Below are 16,380 nucleotides of genomic sequence, written 5' to 3'. Positions count from 1 at the left end.
ATTTCTCAAAGTCTCACAATATTTCATTTATATGAAAAGTTTTTTTTTTTTCCTTTTCGATCACCGGAGAATTGGCTCCCCATGACCTCAGTTCTATTTCTCTCATCCTTCAATTCTGGCCCTCTATGTCTGCGTATTTTGATTAAGCAAACCTTCTGCTGTTTGCAGTTTACAGTGCCTACCTTCCTCCCTGCTGCAAGACAGCCAACGGTGAAAAGGGTTTCAAGTGAGGAGTGCTATTGCCAATTAGAAAAATGTTCCTGGACAAGCTTACTATGAATCAGTCTAGGTCAGGAAAATAAGACAAAATGCAGTAAGTCAAAGACATTTAATGCCTCATCAATATTTTATACATCAGGTGGCCTAGTTTGATAATGGAAAAAATGGGGGGAATTGCCTATAACCCACTGTCTTGAACCTGATTCTTACAATCTTCTAACCTTTGACAATATTCATGCTTATAACATCAACTTTGCATAAATACTGAAGATTGAGAGGTAACTGGCAAGGTGGGAAATAAAGACACAACCGCAAGGGCTCTGCAGGGAAAACTCATCCAGCCCTCATACCTATTCACAGCCCTGCCTCAGTCCATGCTTACTCTTTTCACATGTAATTTTTATCAAAATAAATTTGTTCTTCATTGAAAAAAGTCAAACAGTACTGCAAGGCTTAATAGAGTTTTGCCGTTTCTTGCCCTACTCTATTCCTGCCTCCCAGAAGCAACCACTTTCAATAATTTTAGCCATTTCCTTAGTATCTGCCTCCACATTTCTAGTATGTTAGGTGCTTTCTGTTGATTTTTCTGTATCAGACAGTTTTGATTCACATTCCATTCTCGAAGATAAGAACTTAGCTCTTATAACAGACTGCTAAGCAGTCCTCTCAAATTTATCTCCCTTTTCTCTCAACAATAACACCCTGGGTTTTAGCTAGGTACATGCTGCCCAGAACAGTCTTCTTTACAGCTGGGTATGGCCATGTGCATGGGTAAGTTCTGACCAGTGAGACATAGTGGGGATAATGAGGGTAGCTTCAGAAAATGTTCCTGAAAGGCGGGGGACCTGCAATTTCTTTCCTCCTGGCTGGAATGCAGATGTGATGGTGTAGCTTGAGCAGCCATTTTAGACCATGAAGTGGCAGCTCTGTGATGAGGATGGTAAAGCATCAAGATCAAAGAAACTTAAAACCCAAAGGACTCTGAAGCTGCCGCCACACCAGTCCCTGACTGTCTACTGACACAAGAGAGAAGTTCTGTTGTGTTAAAGCCACTGTTATTTCAGGTGTATTCCCACATGCTAGTAAGCTTAGTCCTAAAGAATACAGCTCTCTTCAAAGCTGGAGAGGTAGGTAGAAGTACATTCACTGAAACACAATAGCTGCTAAATGGTACTCCCACAGATGCCATGACAGTTTCAAGACTGATCATAAAAGGTCAAAAAGTGGGTGATGGTCCAATTCCTGGGGATCCCAGCCCCTTCCCCCAAAGTAGTTGGAGACCACATAGGGTCTTGTAAACCAGTTCAGGATTTTAAGTTTTATTTGAAAAGCACCATTTTAACACACGGGAATAGCATAATTAAATTTCTTATTTTAAAAATTCACTGTAATTGCACTGTAAGGTTTGTTAAAGAGTATGGAACAGTGGATGCAGGGGGAGCAGTTAGGGAGGATATTTCAGGAATACAAGTGAGAGACAGTGGTTGCAGTAGAGATGGAGTAAGACTGAACTGTAAAGATAACTGTCTGGAAGGCAAAAATCAACAGAAAGTGGTAAGGAACGTCTGAGGGGGAGATGTCTAGATGACTCGCAGACGTCTACCTTCAATTGCTAGATGGGCGATCCTCTGAGACCCGCCGACACCTCTAGGGGATCCAGATTTTGGAGGGATGATTACAGTTGTACCCATTCGTAAACTCATCCCCAAATATGATTCCAGTCTCTAAAAGACATTTAATATAATGACAAAGAATGTTTCTTACTGGCTTCTAGAATAAAAGCCATCAAATATGCTTATGAGTCTCAATATAGGATGATGTATGGAGTTTACACTTTTTAATGTTTTCTTTAATCACAGAATATGCTACTTAATCAAGAATATCCTTGGACTTAAATTTGAATAGCAGATAAAATTTCCTCCTTTATTGTTTATTAAACAAAAAGTAGAATAATAGAGATTTACTTTCTTCCTCTACCCTTTCACTTTTTCCTCCAGACCAGAGAAGACTGAATTGAGACTTAAAATTTGATTGCAATTAATTGTAAGAATATACTCCAAACTGTTTTAGATTTTAGAATAATTTAAAAAAAATCCCTCCCCCACCTTTTATGACTCTGGATGAATTCTGACATTTTTGTTGGTACAAAATTTAAGTTAAATCTTCTTCTTTTTTAGCTAGTCCACTCCATGATAACTACTGTCGCTAGCTATGGAAACCAATGCTTTTTGGTCTGAATTTTACTATCTTGTTAGATTTGCTCATATATATGACTTAAACATATTGACATATTATAAAAGAGAAAATAACCCACATGAAGAGAGAGATGCTGAGAAATGAGTACAGCAAAATCTAAGCCATTATTTTCCCATTAATACTCAAGTCATTAACGGTGATCAATAATATTTCGATAATGTCCTAATTCTGTTAAGTAATGAGTACCGTCCTTCAGGAAAAGGAGATTATTCCTACTCTGGATGGTCTTCATTTCCCAAAGGGTATGGGAAAGTTGTTTTGGGGATACCACCTTTATTTTACATGCAAATCCAGGCAAATTTAAGTAACATCAGTCAAAAACAATCAATAAAGTATCATTTAGAATCATGCATGGGAAGTCACTAATTTCAGAAATAGCATGTTAGTTTTTTAGTTATTCACAGCCTTGGAAGCTGACTTGGAGAAGGAACAGAGAGAGATGGGCAGAGTATCCCCTCCATCCTGGGGGAAAAAAAACCACCTAAAGGAGAAGTAGGTATGGGTGGGGCATGGACTGAAAGGGAGGCTTCACATGTGGGAAGGCTAAAATGGAGCAAATGCAGACAGCACTCCCAGCATGTGGAATCAGCTGAGCAAATCCACGTGCACAAGAAGACCAGGGGATGACCTGGTTAGTAAGGCTGGACCTCCTTGGGGGTTCAGATTATTAAAAGCCAGACACAGAAATTTAGATTTGATGCCAATCTGCTAGTTTATATAGAGTAGCAGCATTCAAAAACAGCGTTTTTCAAAGATAAATTTGGCTACAGGTGTTAGTCCAGGACCTCCACGATGGGACTGAACATGTGGGCCTTTATTAGGGAAGCAGATCTAGACACGAGCCCCGTGGAAGAGTACCGCGGGCACACACCTGCAGCTGCATGCTTTGGCTTCCACCTGTGGCCCCTCCACCAGAACAGGTGGCCTCACCTAGCTACAATGACATCAAGAGGTGTAACCTCCCAGGAGCCCAGGAGGGGGACACCAGATAGGGTGAGCCCTGGAAGTGTCTAAAATGGGGCCTGGCAGGGAGACGGCAGAAAGAGGGAGCCAAACCTCGGACAGGTTGGGTTTGGGGTATTTATTAGTCATCCAAGCAGAGATGTCAAGCATGCAGCAGGGTGTGTGAATCTGGAGTTCAGGGAAGAGAGGTTGGATAAATGCCCTCTAAGAAATAAACAGAACCTACTTATCAGCTTCTGTGATCTGAGAGGCCAGCAGAAGCCCAGATACCTACTGCTTCCATCTTATAACTCCTGGAACCTGTTTGGTTGCTCAGAACCGCAGTGGCCAATGTGACAGACTCAGTCACATTAGCCACATTTCACATCCCTGATGTGGCTAGTGGCTGCTGTAATGGATGGCAAAGTAGCATTTCCATCACTGCAGAAAGGTCTAAGGACAGTGCTGCTCTGAACACTAGGGACAGTGTCATTCTTTATAAGAAGTTCCGGATGTCTGGCACTGCCTCATGTCTCATCCTAGGAGTCACTTGGTTTTGAAATGTTGACAACTAATTTACTTGAAAGACAAAAAATAGACTATGAGGACCAAATAAAACTTTGCTGTAACAGGAACCCATCCTGGCTCTCAGTATGAAAGCTCTGAACTAGATTTTTTCTATTTGGTTTCCTTCTGTAGCTAGTACTCTAGGGAGGGAGGGTAAATTGTTTAGGGACACTTTAAATATGCAGTTTCCTTACTCAGCTACTTATCCTCAGTAGTACTATAAATATAGCCAGCTGCTGAGTAGTAATTAATACTAAGCCTTTGAATTTCTGAGGGATCATTAGTCCTATTCATCTTGACCAATCAAGACCCTGGTGCATCTCAAATATCTATGGAGATGATAAAAATCTCCACAGATGTATGCAGCTCTCAAAACACTTCTCTGTAATTCTGCATTTTAGAGGTTGCTTCTTAACATTATTCATTTATTTTACAAACAGCCTACACTGATGTAAAAACCTTTGCCACTTCAGCTCTGCAAGTTATTTCCTTGCAGGCCAGGTGCTTTTGAAGACTCTTCATGTACTCTGGTGGGAAAAATCATGTTCAGGTTACAGATACTGCTGGAGTCACTGGAGGTGCTCAGCTAAGGCCCAAGAATGGGTCTCAACAGTGATGTGTAGACAAGAACTTCCTAAAGGAAGGGGTATGGGTTGTTCCAACCTAAATTTCAAATAAACTGTTTCCTAGTTGAAACTTTAAAAGCTCGTCATTTTTTCCCCTTTCAGATTAATGAAAATATAAGAAACGAAAATTTTCTCTGATTAACCCCATACAGTATGATCACCTGCTTTCTAAGTAGGTTGGTACTTTGTAATGCAATGTTTTGTAACTGTGCCTCAATTTTGTGTGTGTTTGAGTGTGTGAATTTCCATTTCTTCAACAAGATGACAGTGTCTTAAGGGTAGGATTCCTGTTTTCCAGTCACTGCAGTTACTATTTGTAGCGCTCTCCACAAACCCTGGAGTAAACACTGCCCTGACTAGTACATCCATACAGTCTTCAGATTAAAGCCGGGCATGGTGCTGGCTTTCCAACTCCAGTACTTTTCATACAGGTAATCTGGGGACGAAACCAGTTGCCACTCTACACTCTTGATTTAATAATACTGCCCCACACAAAGAAGTGGAAAAGTAAATAGAGGGCAAATGAGCCCTCTGAAGATGTATCTTCTTTTCTCCTTTATTTCCAGAGCACAAGAGGAAAAGAGATTAAAATTTTAAAAAGGAGACATCATAATTTCCTCCCTCCTTCCCTCAGTTGCCCTGCAGTGTACTGCTTTGTGTAACCATCAAATTAGGAAGTGCTCCCAGTCTTTTATTCAGACTACCATAACAGGTGATAAATCCCTCAGCACAGTCGTCGTTAAGAGCGTGGGTTCAGGAATCACTGCCTGGGATTGAAGCCTGGCTCTGCCGCTTCCCAGCTGTGTTATCTTACCCTACTTACTAAATCTCTCTGTGCCTGAGTCTTTATCTATAAAATGGAAATGACAGTAGCTACTCCAGTTACTGCGTGTGAATCATGCTGATCAATATAATCATTCCCAGCACATAGTACTCACTCAATAAATGCCCAACTCCATTAGACTGTGAATCTCTGTGTGTGCTGAATGAGTCACTTCTCATGTCTCATCTCTGATGCCAGAGAGTACAGAGGGAGCCATACTCTCCTCTTCCTTTTTCCATTCCCTGCCTTTCTCCGCCCTCACTGGCTCCTCTGGCTGGGGACAGCTGGCCAAGTGCTCCCGACACACGTGCATCTGGCCTCTCAAGCTTTCTGAAAGTCTTCTTGTCCTCAGGCTCTCTCTTCCTCTCAATCCTGTTTCTTATGTGGTAATCCATACCTTGGGCTGTCTAGGTGCTCTCTGAGTCTGGGGAAGTAAGTTCAAACTGGGGGCAAAAGGGAGGAAGCCTATTTCATGTCCAGGTCTAAACATATGCTCTTTATCCAGCTTTACCAAGCATAAAGCAGATATTATGAGACCGGCCTCATTTCTAAGTTCATTTCTCAACTGCATCTGAGGCTGAAGGGAAAGACTTGTGACTAACTGACTCTTTCACATCCTAATAGACATGACATGAGTTAGATCCCTGCCCTTTCCCGATTCCACCTGGCTTTATTTGTGACATTTAGTTTGCTAGGTGGCAGCTGCAGTGGCAATGGCAGGCCGCTCTCTGTCCACTCATTCGTTTGTTCATTCATCGAATATTTATCAAGCATCAACTATGGAGCTGGCGTTGTGTAACTACTGAAGTTAATGGAATGAAAATAACAAAATGTGGTCCCGGTCTCCTCGGTACTGTCTGTAAAAATCAAGTGCCTAGATATGCCTTCTTTCTTTACCTCTGGCCATTTCTTCTGATCTACCTATCAACAGTCTCATCCCATTCTCTGTGCTTCACCCAAGCACACTGGTGGCATCTAAACCCTAGAGCTGCTTCAAGCCTGTGTCTCAGCAATTTAAGATAACCTACAGGTACAAAGAAAGCAGGCGACATTCTTGGCACATCCATCTGTCTAGCAGTCACTGCGAAGGGCTCTAATAAACCCGGTGTAGATCCATGCTGTTGATCCCTTCCGTTTGTCCTAACAACACTGGCTGGAAGGCACAGGTGCTTCTCATGAAGGTGAAGGGCACTTGGTCACGGCTCAAATTAGACATTGAAATGCTGGCTCTGATTAAGAGCTACTTATAAGGAGATCAAATTGCAAAAAAAAAGACATCAGACCAGAGTGATTCCTTTTAAATAAGTCTGGTATCAGCAGAAACTAAGACCCACATACTAAAGCTGCAGCTCAGAAGCTATACATTTGGCAGATCAGACGAACAGCATCTTTAAACACTTTAATAACCTGCATTTGGAGTGTGAGTTAATATTACTCCAGGGATTATGCTGCATACCCTCTTATTTAAAATGTTATCTAATACTTGAAAAGAGGAGATACAGGCCAATCTTGGCCTCATTAACTTTCTGAGTTGGTTATATAAGATTGGGTCATGTCTTTTGGAACTAAATCCCCTAGAGTCCTCTGTGTATTTTTTTTTTTTTTTTAAGCATGAGCTGATCATCATTTCCCTTAGGAATCATCATAGTTAAGAGTGGAAAAAAATAAAATTAAATGAAGGCTAGCACATTTCCTCATTCTCTCTTGAAGACACTAGTGAGATCAGCCATCCCTTGGGTTTACTTAACTTTTCTACTATGTTATCTGCAAGGGAACCAATCTTTCCTAGTAAATGCTTATTTCTAACACGAGAATACTTCATCTGCTCATTTAATCCTTTATAGTAACAATTCCTCACCAGTGTTTCATGTTTTCCATTTTATAAGGTACTTTAAAATCCTCTCTCCCCTAGAACCTATGATCTACCTGGAATAAAACCCACAGCAGCCCAATGGCAGGTTGCATTATGCTCTCTGGTGAGTCCCCACAGACCCCTGGACACTACCCACCACCACTCAGCAGCGGGCCTTCAGATTTGATCTTAAGGGGCTTCCATGCCTGCTGTTTTCCTGCACTGCCTGCTGCTATGTGCACAGGCACATGGAACAGTTCTTGATGGAGCATCTAAAGGACCAAATGGCTTCCCTTGCCTCCCAAGCTGGGAACAGATACTTAATGAGCTCTTGTAAATCTACCGGGAAAGGATTAAGGCCAAAAAGAACAACTCAATGTTTATTGCTGGCATGTGTCATACATCAAAATCATGATGCACTATACTTCAGTGTACTAAATTTTATAAAGGAGGATTTCAGTGAAAAGAACTGAGGCTGTTCATTTCAAATATCGCTTATTAACAGTTGCAAGAGCTACTAATTGCTTTCAGACGATAGGCGATTATTTTACTCAAGAAGATCCTCCACAAGCCTTTTCAAATATGAACAATTAGGAGGAAAAGCTTTTGTTTTGGCCCAGTTAATTTTTCATCCTGAAACCATGCTGAATAAATTAATTCAGGATTAGGAAGGGGAAAAACAACTTTTGCAGAACAGCGCTGGAGATTTCACTTTCTAGCTGCAAATGCCCATAAATTTTTAGAGGGTTTACTCTATGTCCAATCCCAAATAATGTTATTTAGTAGACATTTTAATAGCAATTACTCCTGCCTATCTAACAAGCCATGTTTTCTTCTACCTTTCCAAATTCCTGTCATGTTTTAGCAGGGTTTATTGTGATTTTTTTTCTAAAACACTTAACACTGACTAGTCATTAGCCATGTCTAAAAAGTTTGTACAGCATGAGTGGCATCATGTTGGCATTGCTCAAATTACTCCAACTTACAGCTTACGTGTAGATCTTCTTCACTTATAAAATATATGGAGTGATCCCAGATGTAGGAGAAGTAAAAGACACATGATGCACTCATACACTCACACTTGCACTCCAAGCCAAGCTTGCTGGTTGAATCCTATCTTTGTCATTTACTAGCTGTGTTACCGTGAACAAGGTACTCAGCTTTGCTTTGCTTCAGTTTTCTCATCTACGAAATGGGGGTCTGAATGATATCCATGCCATGGAGTTATTCTGAGGTTTAGATGGGTTATTTAATACAAAGCAGTTACATCAGTGTCTGGAATATAACATTAGTTATTGGGACACACACACACACACACACACACACACTCTGACTCCTGTCACTCATTAGTTATTGGGACACACACACACACACACACACACACTCTGACTCCTGTCACTCAAATGTCAATCCTGGTAACATTAACAAGAAATGTGTTTTACTTCTGTCCTTTAACAGTCAAATGATCATGAAACTACAAACTGATGATCTTCATTCCTTTAAGAGCCAAAATTCATTCAATATATTCTATTATTAAAGTACTAAATTCTTGTCTTTGAACATTAATGTACAGTAATAATTTTTTAACTCTCAATTATTGGCTGAAAAATTGATTATTCATAACCCTTCATTCCGGGATAAGTATGAGAGAGACCAGAGGGATTTATGGTAATAAGTGCCTCATTTGCCAATATGACACAGCTGCAGGGTTTAAAGAATTTCCATCAGAAAAGACTGAATCACTTGCCATTACTAAAAGAGGTTGCTAAGAGACTGCTATTAGTAAATTTCTCTCATAGGAAAGCTCTCAAAGTACACTTTAAAGCTGACTGTCTGTATCAGGACCACTGAGGCTTGCAAACTGCAGATTTCTGGGCCCTGTTCAAGACCTGCTGAAGCAGAATCTCGGCTGTGAGGTCCAGGAACCTGCATTTTTTATGATAAGCACCACTGCCTTAAAATGAAATCCAAATTTCTTATGCTGAAGACCTGCTCCTCCTTGTCTACTTTTTGAGAGTAACTGAGAAACACGGAGTCTCTAAGCTGTGCTCTCTTCAAGATTAGAAAGCTGTCTTTCTGTGTCTCTGCATTAGTAAGCTAGCTGCAGTTCTTCAACTTTCCCTCTGTGGTTCCCCCTCACCTTTTTGACAGCCACGTACTATTTCCTCCCAAACTTTCTTGACCTCTTAATGACTGGCGAAACAGTGAATGTCAACCAACCAGCAATGACCAAATGGAAGGTTTAGTTCACAGAATCTATACTTGACCCTGGGTCCCTGTATGGATCACTAATACCTAAAGAAAAAAAAAAAAAAGACAATTCTGGACATGTTTTATTTCCATAGGTAAATTCTCCTGTTTCATGCACTGTATTATGGAACTCTTCCCACTGAATCCCATCTCCGAATGAACCATGTAATGTTGAACATAAATTTTTCTTCCAAGTATGGCAGCCATCCAAATCTGTGTCAGGCATGAATTCCATGAATATGTTTACCCTGCCCTAAATTCTAAGCACTGCTAAAGATCCAGGAGACACCCAGGTTAGGCTGAGGGCACGTGTTCTCCCCAGAATCGTTTAAGGGTGCACCATTCAGTCACACAGCTCTGGAAGGTAATGCCTAGGCTCTCTCTCACCATGCTTGTGCCAGCTCACAGGCAGCACTCCATACCTGTCCAGCCAGTGTAAACGGTGCTGTCCCGAGGGTCTGCTGACTTCAGGCCTCTCTCCATTTGCTGAAGAAGCTCTCGAATCTTATTGTTCAAGCGTTGTGAGAACTCTGGAGTTAGCTGTAGGTATTAGAGGGAAAACAAGTATCAAAAATTAAGGGCCACTTGGTGTCACAGACCACAGGCTATCAAAAATAGTGGAGTGCTTTCTGGTGTTTCAGTCATACATGTAACTGATGCAATAGCGTAAAATGAGTATATTTCAATAAATAATAGGAGGGTCTTTCATTTCTACTTAAGCTACATTTGTTTTTTTGCCTTAGAGACTGGATAATTATTTTACTTTTAACAGCAAGAACAAATTAACTAAACTTAAAAGTACTACTCTGTTTTCTTACTCATGTGAGGAAATAATTTTGCTGTAACTTAAATATTTAATTTTGCTGTAACTTAAATAATTTTGCTGTAACTTAAATATTTATCAGACTGCCAGTGATAAACTGGATCACAGTAATTTCCACCTGACAGGAATCATCTATTATTTAAACCAATATTTTTATTATAATAAAAGTCATTTTATTAAACCAAACAGAAATCAGAAAATGTTTGCTGTTTTCAAGCCACTGGATTTTTAGTATTCAGATAGCAGCAATGTTAATTTTCTAAAGAAACACATGAATTGTTTCTGTTATTTAAAAAATGAAGATGAACATTTATCAAAATCCCTTTAGAAAAAATAGATAATCATTTAAAAAAATTGTAGAAGTAGCATAAGAAATGCAGAATAAATTCACCGATCTCAGGAGGCTGAAGCAGAGTGGAAAGAGACCTAGCATCAAAAACCCACGCCCAGTACAGCACCCAGCAGGCTTCAAAAAAGTAAATATCGCTTCATGAATGAGACTGGCTACATCCTTGTCTGCTATTAGCTGAGTGATCATGCTCACCCCTTAACTTCTTTATGACTTCCTGTGAAGTCAGGATAATACCTGCCCCACCAATTTCAAAAGGTGTACTGAGGATCGAACGAGATTGTGTGTCTCATGCCTTTTGTACTCAGGGATGTGAATGTTGACATTTTTACTATTTTAAGCAGTCCAATGGTCTATAAAAAGTAATGATTTGGATATGGATTGAAAACACACTAAGGCTGGGGTGTGGGGTTTGTGACATCTGCATGAAGGCCCGGATGCGGGGCAAATGGTGAAGTCTATCCAATAATTGTTATTTGTCCCAAAGGTAACTGAAAAATATTTTGAAAGTTCTGTATACCCTGAATCATGAAGTGTCTTTAAAGGTCACCATAATGTATCCCTCAATAATTTTAGGAATCTGCTGTGATTCCCAGACTTGGATTTCACAAAGCAGTAAAATGCTGAAACAATGGCAGGAAACATGACAGGGGTACAAACATCTTATTTCACCAAATGAGGATTGTAAAAACAAACCTGACGACTCCCTGTGTGCATTATAATGTCATTTTTTAAAAAAAGGCATCTTAACATTGACAAAAGTAAGAAAGGCAGTATCAGAATTACTGATAATAACAAAAGATATTAAGTTTTACTGATGCTCTGAAGAGTATCTCTGATAGGCAAAACAGACAGTCAGTCACATCTGGCTTATTTATTCTGAGGCATCACCATGATCCCTTAATCCACACTCCAAAGAAGAAACCACAGTGTTTGATGGACACACTCCCATTATTTAACAATTTCTGCCAAGAGGTTAAGATTTCAACAAGCCTTAAATATACATTTAGTAAGATAAAATATACTTCAGTATTAATATAAAAGGTCTATAAATCTCAACTAGATAGAAGAGTGCCTCTACATGACAACATGACATATCCTGTTCATATATCATGGATAATTTATCATCTTGCCTGGACTTACTGTAAGCAACCAAGAATAATGCAAATGCCTCAGCCTCAAGAATGGAAGTTACTTTCTATGTGTCACATAATTGCATTTAATAAAGGGGAGCTGCCTAAGAACACTGATTGCTTGTGGCAGACCACGAAATTACTCAAACCTGGCAATAATTTGAAGACTCTAAAAGCCCTTTTCTCTGATACCAGAAAACAGAGCAGTTCTGTATAGAAATCTTTGTGTTAACAAGTTAAGGAGGACAGATCTCCAGGGTCTGATCCTTGGTGTTCAACATTAAACAATTTTAGAACTTGTAGGTCAATTTCTTTCTGGGATGGTTCCAAAAAACATGTGCTAGTCAATAAATCCCACTATAATTTTGGGGCCAGAGTTCAAATTTATGGATATCTTTTTTTCTCCCTTAGAAAACAGAGTTAAATTTGTAAAAAAGCATTTACTTTATAAACAGCCTAAATAGTGAGCGACATTTTATTGACAGCTTCTGACATTAGGATCCATCCTCAAGTGTTCTCTTTGCTAAGTAAGCATGAAGCAGCATGTCTTCCTCCAACAAGACAAGACAAGTGCTTCAGCTTCAGGATCTGCAGAGCTGGGCAGAACGCAGGTCCAAATGGCCAAAAGGAAGCCATCTGACTTCAAGGTAATTCTCAGAAGCTTTGTTTGTGCAGTTCAATTCTGATCTTAAAAGAACCACATTGATTCTAGCTCCGTATACATCTTGGCACCCTTCGATCCTCCAGCTCTTCTCCATCTCTTTCATTCCTCCTTCCTGCATTACTCACCCAAGTTCACCTATAATGACAAGTGTTTTAGGGAAAGAACCAACAGAATCACTGAAAGTTAACTTGGCAGATATGAAATCTTGAAGATTTAAGAACCACATGTGAAAATGCTTTTTTGCATGACTGATGAGCTTAGAAGAAATGAACTGGTAAAAAAAAAAGTGTGTATATGTAAAGAGATCACTCTTCCAACCTAACTCCTAAGATTTCTCAACCAGGTATTCTTAACAAGAACTGTATTCCCTCTTAACAACTGAGCCACAAGAAAACACAGTCCTCTGGTATCTCATGTCCAGGTTCTCTTTCACACGGTGACTTGTGAGGTGCTAACCAGTTTAATTTACCAGTTATTTACTTATTTATTGCCAGCTGTGGGGATGTCTTGGGAAGAGTGGAAATGGTGCAAAAAAATTTCAGGCCTATGTGCCAAATTTCTCTTAGCACTTTCAGTATAAAGACGTCTTTACCACATTTTGGTTTACTTTTTGCCTTACCCTGCCTGTACTCCTGTTCAGTCATAAAACAGTAACACGGTGCATGTGAAATATCACCAAAATTTCTCACCTTTCTTTAAAATACAAACCAAAAATGGTCAAAAAAGCAAAATTACCCAGAATTTGCATAGCTGCCAACTTTTATAATTTAATTATCAAGGAAGTTATTTCAATTATTAATATTAATAATATTAACAATGTCTCCTTATAGAAAGAAGTTCAACATGTTAGAGCTCAAATTGTATATTTTACATATTTTAAATAGATTTCATACGTTTATACTGAAATTCTATATTTTTAAAAAAGGGCTGATAATGCCTTTCTTTTAGTCAAAATGAGCTCCTTTCCAAACACTTGGGCGTTTAAGGCAGGGATGCAGGCAGATAAATCCCAAACTCACCCTCCCTGTAGAATCAAAGTAGCCTTCGGCAAGGGATTTGTTATAATCGGCATAAGGATTCGGAAAGGCCCTTTGAGCCATGACGCCAGAAACGAGCCTGCAGAAAAGGGGAAAAAGAGAATCTATGTTGAGATAGGGCCCTCGGCTGAGCTGCGAGGGCGGCGGCCAGCGCCCAGGAGACACCTTCTTTCCAGCTCCTGGGCCACTGCGCGGTCCTGGTGGTCCGAGTGGACCCCGGGCCCACCGCGGCCCAGCCGCTAGGGCGTGGCACCTCCGCGAAAAGGCTGCCAGGGCCCCGAACCCACCGCGATGAAGGGGACCCGTTTTGTACCCCACTTTGGCACTCTTGTGAGCTGAAGCAACTGTCTGTCCAGCGCCCCGAAGCCCTGCGCAGCCTCGGGCCACTCACCCCGCAGCCTCCGGACAACAGAAGCGACGCTTTCACTGCCCACTTCCTGCCTAGCTCGACCAATCAGAACCTTCGCCACTCCGGAGGCCCGCCCCCTTCTCATTTCCAGTTTGTTAAAGAGACAGGAGTGTGGCTGCTGAAGGATGATGCAGGGTGACTCAATTTCTGGAGTGGGGACATATCTTAGAATAAGGAGCAACTGTGCCCAATGTGTCCTACCTTTCTTCTCTTTTAAATTCAAAAAAAAAAAAATTTAAACTAATTCAAGTTCAGATGATACCAAAAATCAGACTTTTTTTTTTTTTTTTAAAAACCTGGAGAAGAAAAAAGACTGCTCTGAGATCTGAACATTCTCATATACTTTTCAAACTTTTTCTTTCATTTCTTAAAAAATCAAAAAGCACCACTATCATTAGCAACAACAATGACAACAATCTTTGGAAATAATTTATGATAATTTAACCTCAAAGGCACTCAGTTGGTGTGAGTGGCCAAGGGCAAGATATCAAATGGCTATTGCTAAAACTTCAGGAAAAATAACACGAAAACACAAATTACAGCTCTTAAGAAACTTAATCTTCTCCTTAGCCTAAATTGGACTATAATACTATATATCAAATCCCTTAAAAAAAAAATAACAAAGTCCAGTAGAGCAGGACATCCATATCATTCAACCTCAAAGTTTAGCAGTCTCTAGTATTTGAAAATTTTTGCTTTCATTTACATTTAAATCCCACCTGGTACACATTAGGCCCGTTCTGTTGCTCAGAGAATTTTGAAGTTCAGGTAAATAGAAAGAGTCACTGTCTCTTCTCTTTCATTCCCTCTTGTTTCAATGAAGGACCCTAGTCTCAAGCCTATTGCTGAAGCTCAGTCCCCGCCCCAGCTCCACCTTGGTCCAAACTTGTCCCTCTGTGGCTGCCATCCCAAAGTCTACTTCTGACCCCCTCTGGCTCAGTTTTTTTTTTTTTTTTTAAACTGCTGCCCTCCTGAGACACTTACTTGTTAGCTCCTTCACCAGATTCATGAAGGTTTGGTAGAAGCCCTCAGTGAATCTTAAATTGGACACCGTTCCTATTTTAATAGACATGTGTGTGGAGAAGCATCTCTTAAGAGATAAAAGGGAAAGAAGTGAAAGGCATTTCATCAATGATTTTTCTTAAATTATTAAAGGCTTACTATCATTTATCCATTCACAGTCTTTGAGCAGTTAGTATCAGTGTGATATTGAGTAGATTAATGACTCCTAGAGGGAGACGGCATCATAAAAGAGTAGATTGTGTTTGAGCAGAAATGAAAGAAGAGTGGACGAGGAGGATGGAAGGAGATTAAGTGGAGGAGGAAGATGGGAAAGAAGAAAGGAGCATCTTGGTCTTGCATTTGGAAGGCCAGCCTCCTGAAGACCAAAGAAGTGAATGGATAATTAGTGAGGTCATGCACGGGCTCTCAGTCTCAGCACTGCTCATGTTTTGGAAGGGATGCTTCTTTGTTGCGGAAGCTGTCCTGTTCATTATAGTGTGTACAGCAGCATCCCCCACCCCCTCCTCCCACTCGATGCTGGTAGCACCCTGTCCCCAAGTGGTGACAATTAAAAATGTTTCCAGACATTGCCAAATGCCAAAAGTCCTTGAGGGGGGAGAGAGGGACAAAACTGATCCTGGTTGTGAACTATTGAGAGAGTGTAACCAAAAATGTTTAATAAGATTGCAGGGTTTTACTCCAGTGTCATTGCAAATATGGTTTGTGAGAATAACGTGCTGACAGGAACTCAGGAAGAACTTGGGGATTTAGGGGTGTGTGTGTGTGTGTGTGTGTGTGTGTGTGTGTGTGTGTGTTTAAATCTCAGTGCAGAAATGAATTAATTTTACTCTTTGGTTTTTAGTATCGCTCATTGGTACATGGAAGACCCTAATTCTAGTTCAACTTTTCCCTTAATTCCATTTTCCTACTCATTCCTCTCTTCCAGGAGGCAATCACCACAACATATTTAATTTGCATATTCTTTGGAAAATATGTCATGGTTTCTGTAGGTATGCATTTTTAAAAAGTGGAGTAGTGCTGTAAGTAACAATGTGTGTTCTAGATCTATTTGTGTTGCTCTGTGTACAGTTAGTTGTTTTAGTTAATTGTATACTTAATATTTTCATGTACATCTCCACCTCATTTTACCTATTCTTTCCCCCAAGGATGGGTGTATTTTTACATTTAAGTCTTGAACCTATCTGGAGTTTAGTTTTTAACCTAGTGTGAAGCATGGATCTAAACTTATTTTGGAAGGGTATAGAATTGTTTTGAAAGGTTAACCAAGCATGGCAAGTCCTCTCTTAATCAGAAAAAACCCAAAGATTTGAATTACTAGAAATCATTTAGAACTTGTTTCTTTTGTTTTGTTTTAGAAGGAACCCAAAGAGTTTCTCCTTGGTTCTGGCTCAGAAGAAAAGTGTTTGA

The 16,380-nt window shown here is 40.1% G+C and overlaps 1 protein-coding gene across 4 annotated transcripts in view; it reads right to left on the bottom strand.

Annotated features, from left to right (window-relative positions):
• LANCL1 (LanC like 1) overlaps positions 1-13,989 on the bottom strand; it is a 30,582-nt gene extending 16,593 nt beyond the window's left edge. Inside the window, exons 1-3 of one of the 4 annotated variants that reach the window (XM_014564152.2) lie at positions 13,933-13,989; positions 13,524-13,620; positions 9,958-10,075 (exon numbers count right to left, since the gene is read on the bottom strand). In XM_014564152.2, coding sequence (XP_014419638.1) covers positions 9,958-10,075; positions 13,524-13,604 — 199 coding nt within the window. In that variant the 5' untranslated portion in view covers positions 13,605-13,620; positions 13,933-13,989. The other 3 variants (XM_006190508.3, XM_032479949.1, XM_032479948.1) reach the window with 3 other exon arrangements.
• Between the last annotated feature and the right edge of the window lie 2,391 nt (positions 13,990-16,380).

Source organism: Camelus ferus, chromosome 5 (genome assembly GCF_009834535.1).
Source record: "Camelus ferus isolate YT-003-E chromosome 5, BCGSAC_Cfer_1.0, whole genome shotgun sequence".
Classification (NCBI taxonomy): domain Eukaryota; kingdom Metazoa; phylum Chordata; class Mammalia; order Artiodactyla; family Camelidae; genus Camelus; species Camelus ferus.
This window is presented reverse-complemented; position numbering and strand designations above follow the sequence as displayed.